The sequence below is a fragment of the Elaeis guineensis genome, chromosome 6 (genome assembly GCF_000442705.2).
Source record: "Elaeis guineensis isolate ETL-2024a chromosome 6, EG11, whole genome shotgun sequence".
Lineage (NCBI taxonomy): Eukaryota > Viridiplantae > Streptophyta > Magnoliopsida > Arecales > Arecaceae > Elaeis > Elaeis guineensis.
Genome location: NC_025998.2, coordinates 14,496,499 through 14,502,243, shown reverse-complemented (window position 1 = coordinate 14,502,243; position 5,745 = coordinate 14,496,499). Strand labels below are relative to the sequence as shown.

Sequence of the window (5,745 nt, the reverse complement as noted above, 5' to 3'; positions counted from 1 at the left end):
CACCCACAGTCCAATGGCGAAGTCGAGGTGACCAACTGGACCATACTACACGGGCTCAAAACCCGACTGAATGAAGCCAAAGGCCTCTGGGTCGACGAATTGAGCTCCATTCTGTGGGCTTACCGAACGACCCCCGCGTTCCGACCGGGGAGTCGCCTTTCAGTTTGGCCTATGGGACGGAGGCAATGATACCGCTCGAGATTGGGCTGCCATCTACCAGGGTCGAGCAGTATCAAGAGCCGAACAACTCTGATTGCCGGAGAGCCGACCTAGACCTCCTCCCCGAACTACGGAATGAGGCTCAACTTCACATGGCTTTATACCGACAGAGAGTAGCCCGATATTACAACGCCAAGGTCAAGCTGAAGCTTTTCAGGCCTGGGGACTTAGTCCTGAGAAAGACAGAAGTCTCGAAGCCCCTGGACCAAGGGAAACTGGCTCCGAATTGGGAAGGGCCCTATACGGTGGCGAACACCTACGGGCCAAGGGCTTACCGATTGGAAACTCTGGAAGGAAAATCGATTCCTCGGACCTGGAATGCTGACAACCTGAAGTTGTATCATCAATGAACTTTGTACCTATTCATTTGGAATACAAATCCAGTTTCAAATTTTGGGAGTCTTAACTCTTCGACTGATGATCGGCGCTCACCAAGAAGTCGAGTCCCGACGTCCCAACTCGGACTTAGTGTCCGCGTGGAACCGACATCCCGACCGCCGACGATGTATCGGGCGCTCACAATGGCCGAACCGTCCACGACAACGAAAGTTAACACTCCTTCTACGATCAGAGTTTCGGGCCAAACGATCGGCTGACGTACCGACGGGGCCCCAACTAAGGAAAGGCAAAACGCCTGCGAGACCGCCGTCGTGACTTACCAACTGAGCTACGGCCGATCGAAGGATATTCGGCTTACCACCGTCTATCACACGAAGCAACCACCGTCACATTCATAACTCACTGACCGAGCTACGGCCGGCTGGGAGATATTCGGCTTACCACTGTATATCACGCGGTGCAGTGTAAGTACCCGACACAAGGGTATTGGGCTCCGACTTATCATCGTTTGTCCGACTAAACATGCCGAACGACATCTGACTGAATGTGTCGAAAGAGGTCTGACTACCAAGTCTTATCCGGCGGTCGATCGGCTTTCGGCTCGACGAGTACGCCCGACTCACAGTCGGGCAAAGGACGATCGACTCGCAGTCGGGCGAAGGGCGCCCGACTTAAGCCCCCGATCATCAAAAGACCGATCCAAAGTCAGGACTTGTTCTACCTTCGTGGCGGCATGAATTATCGAACGTCCTAACTGATCTATATGGGTTAGCGACTTACGTGTTCAAATGCATTCCACAACACATGAAAAAAAGAAAGACATGCAGAAGGAAAAAGTTCAAGTCCAAAAAACTTTGACTTTGATTTCATTGAAGATCAAAATAAGCCTACAAAGCTGGACCAAAGGCCGAATACAAGCCGGAGCAAAGAAAAAACATAAACAAAAAATGACTAGTCCTCAGAGTCGGCCTCCTCCATTGGGTAACGACGAGGGACGGTCGGCGAACCCGCTCTGGCTTCAGCAGTCGGGGCCGTCTGATCTTCGGTAGCTCGCTCTGCGTCTTCTTCGGCTTCCGCCCTGGTGGTGAGGCCTTCCGATATTGGGTCGGCCGTCTCCTCCGCAGCTGGGGCCTCCGACTCTGGCCGAACAATGCTGCTGAGATCAAGCTCCGGGTACAGGCTTCAAATGGCTTCTCGAGCGTCCTCGTACCCGACTCGATATGAAAGAAAGCCGCTCTCCAGAAGCTCTTCTCGGTACTCTTCCGAGTCACGGAAGTCTTCGACAGCCCGACCCATGGCCTCCTTCGCTGACTCCGCTTCTGCCCTCACGATGTCTGCGTCGGCCTGGGCGATGGACAAACCTTCCTCGGCCTTAGCAAGATTTTCGAGGCATACTCGGAGCTGCTCGCTGTCGGCCTCCAGCTCCTTGGCGAAGCTATCCCGCTCGTGCCGAAGCCGACGGACGGTCCGGGACTTCTTCTTCGCGTCGTCCCGGGTCGACTGCAGCTCCGACTCCGACGTCGCCAAGGCTCCCTTGAGTCGGGAGACCTCCTCCGTAAGTCGGGAGATCTCCCCTCGAGTCGGCCCTCCCGTTCGACCGACTGTTGCAGCTGATCGACCAAGACGACCTTCTCGGCTTCAATGGCCGCGACCTTGTCTCTCCAAGCCGCGCACATGTCGCCGAACTTCGGTATATGGCCTATAGCTCGGATATGTTGTAAACCAGCTACACAAAACAAAACAGACTGTCAGGAGGCCGAGCCTACGAAAACCACGTTGGAAACGAAGGAAAGAGGGACTTACCCGAGTCATCATCGGGTAGAACGAAGACAGCATGTCGGAGACACGCTGGTTCTTCATCGCCTCGATGTCGGCGGGAAGGAGGAGCGCCTGGCACAGCCTCCTGGCCAAGTCGTGGTTGGCCAGGCCTGATGCACCTTCGGGGAGTTGGAAGTCGGTCGGTCCTCCACCGTCGGCCGACCGTCCTTCATCGCCTGACGCCATGGGGGCCTTCCCTCGGCCAGACGCCCAGGCCCTGACGTCGGAGATGGACGGCAAGCTCGAGCCCGATCGAGTCTCGACCGATGGTGCGGCAGCAGCAGGCGCAGGTCGCTCGGGCTCGTGCACCTCCTCCCGATCCTCCTCCGTCGGCTGAGCAGCCGGTGCGCCATCTACCGACTTATCGGCCGCCCTTCTTTCGGGTGAGGCGGCGCCCTCGCCTGACGGTCCTCAGACGGAACTTCGATGAGCACTGTCGGTGCCGACAGTGCGATGACGGGCTCCGCCCCCGACCCAGTCGGTTCACTCGGCGGAGCTACGTGGGGCCTCTTGGGAGGCCGCGATGGCCCGGCCCCTTGCGCCGGCCTCTTTCGAATGGCGTACTGACGTACGTCGGCTGCCGTCAGTCTTGATCTCGACGGCATATCTGCAAACAACGACAGACGGTCAGCACCATAAAAAAAAATAAAAAGAAGAAAAAAGGGAAGAAAAATGAAAAACCGACCTAAGCGAGGGACCGGGCTGAGGCCGACGTCATACAGGGCCTGCTCGGTGACGAGCTCTCTCTGCTTCGGCACCGAGATATCCTTCAGCCGGTGGAAGTCTTCCTGATCCTCAGCTTCCACCGACTGTTCTCATTCGGCTCGATTCGGGGATTCCCCCAACGGACAGGGAACCCCCAAGGAGTGGAAGAGGATGCGAAGAAGAACTGGTTCCTCCATCCATGAATGGACGACGGAAGACCAGTGATGAAAGAGAGCCCCTTCCGAGGATTGAAGTACCACCACCCTCGGGCTTTAGGGTGGGATCGGGGGACGAAGAAAGCTCGGAAGAGGGAGATCTGAGGATCAGTCGGCAAAAGCCGACACAAAGAGCAAAACTGACTATTAGCCGAACTGAGTTCGGCGCGAGTTTGCACGGGCACAGCCCGTAATAGTCTAGAACGTTTCGGACAAACTCCGGGATCGAGAAATGAAGGCCGGTCCGGAGGTCCTCCACATAGAAGGCCACCTGGCCCTCAGACGGGCTGTCAACCCGACCATTGGCACCAGGGGCGAATAGCCAAAACTGCTCCGGGATACAATATTGCTCCCGAAGCCGATCGACGTTCGACCCCAAAAGTGAAGAAACCTCCACCTCTGGGTCGACCGAGGGTCATCAGTCGGCTCTCCCGACCGACTGCCTCGTGGGGATGTTCTAGCCATGGACTGGAACAAAAGCAAGGAAATGAAGAAGAAGGCAGGGAGGAGGAGACGGTGAAGATGATGATGGCCCCAGAAGAAGAAGAGGGAGCTCCTAAGAAGAAAGGAAGCGGAGAAGAGTACCTGGAATGAGGGATTACGCGGGCAGAGTCTCGACAGCAAACTAATGGAGGGGTAAAAACTGAATATGGGTGACCCTGTATATATAGTACCCTCCGACGGTCGAGATGAAGGCACGACCAACGAGAAGTCCCCAGATCTCGCCATGTGGCGTCATCCGGTCCGTCCGTCGGCCCGACGGTTCGACGCACCCATCTCAGATCGAGCCACGTCACCTCAATTCGCTCCAACGATCCGTCCCAATGGCCACATGCCACGTGGCACAGAGGCCGTGACGTTTCGTATCCCGAAGGGCGGCGGGAACGACGGTTTCCCTTCCCGATGGGACGAGACGTCTGACACCACAGGACGTCCGACACCGACATGACACCTGGCGTCGAGGACATCTGACGCCGACGGGACAGGACATCTGACACCGACGGGACGTCTGACACCGACTGGACATCTGACGCCAGCGAATCGCCGGCATTCATGAGACGTCTGACACCTATAGGACGTCTGACACCGACATGACACCTGACACCGACGGGACGTCTGACACCGACGGGACAGGACATCTGACACCGACGAGACATCTGACACCGACTGGACATCTGACGCCAGCGAATCGCCCAGCATTCATGAGATGCCTGACATCATATCAGCCCACGGTACGTCGGAACTTGATACACCGAGGATCCACTCCTTTTCGCCCAACGCTACTGCCCGAACGAAGACATCGGCCAGCGCACCGTCCGACTCAGGAGTAGAGGGGGCAACTGTTAGGGAATACCGACCGAGACCCCGCTCATGCGACTTATAATCGGGCATACACGACCGACCGACCGACCGACCGATCGTCGGGTTCCGTTACCGACCGATCGACGGCTCTCTACGACGAGGATATTGTCGTCGGGCAGACCTTTTTCGCTCTCCCGACCGACTGCACCAGAGGGTCCGATGCCGACTCCCACGACGTGCCCGACCGACCGTCGGAGGGGTCCGAATCTCCACCCGATGCCCCTCAGCTGGCCGTCGACCTGGGTCGGTCGGCTCTTCCAATCGCCCGTACTACTATCAGAGACTGTCAGTCCTGACAACAGCATGCGGCACTGCCGCCTAGGGGCATATCCGACCTAGGGTATGGGTCAACCCTAGAGATTTGACAGCCCCACAACGATTTGACACCTTTACGCGACTCTGACAGTCTACAGTGAGTTGACAATTCTTCAATGTCCGCTCTATTAATGACAGCGCCATACCACGCTCCACTATTATATATCGGGAAGGCAACAGTGCTAGAGGTCCCTTCGAAACTCTTGGGCTTGCTCCCCCTCTCTCTTTCCCTCTCTCGTTGAGCTCCTTGTTTTCTTTTCACTGTTGCCTAGTCTCCTCTCTGACTTGACCGTCGGAGGGTCCCGCCGGAGCCGCCTCCGGTCAGTGCGGACTTTCTTTTGCAGGCGCTCGTTCCCGGCGACCAGGCGATGAGGGGATTGGCCCAACAATTCCCATGCAATCTAGATGCGAGAAATTCTTTGGACATCTATTAGCCATGCATGCTAACAACTGCTGCTTACAATGATCTTGATTTTTACTCACCTAGATCATCCCTAATAGGAAAAAGATAGCATTATGCGAAGCAGTGAACGGATGATGCTTTGACCGGTCAGCAACTTAGGAAGAGGACGTTGTGAACAAGCGGAGTGTGGTCGCCGAATCCATCGTCTATACCCTCGCCTGATCCCTACTGTTCTCACCAAACATAGTAATATAATGAATCAGTATATGAGCTAAAAGAGGGGTTCCGAGAAGAATGAAGCATAGAAGAATGCTGATACTCAGGCGTCCGGGAGCCAACGCTGCACATATAGCCATCGCGAATGCAGCG

The 5,745-nt window shown here is 56.2% G+C and overlaps 1 protein-coding gene across 1 annotated transcript in view; it reads left to right on the top strand.

Moving 5' to 3' along the window:
- Window positions 1–2,642: 2,642 nt before the first annotated feature.
- LOC105037022 (probable polygalacturonase At3g15720) overlaps window positions 2,643–5,745 on the top strand; it is an 8,957-nt gene continuing 5,854 nt past the window's right edge. Inside the window, exon 1 of the mRNA XM_073260038.1 lies at window positions 2,643–2,720. Coding sequence (XP_073116139.1) covers window positions 2,643–2,720 — 78 coding nt within the window. The remainder of the gene's footprint in view (window positions 2,721–5,745) is intronic.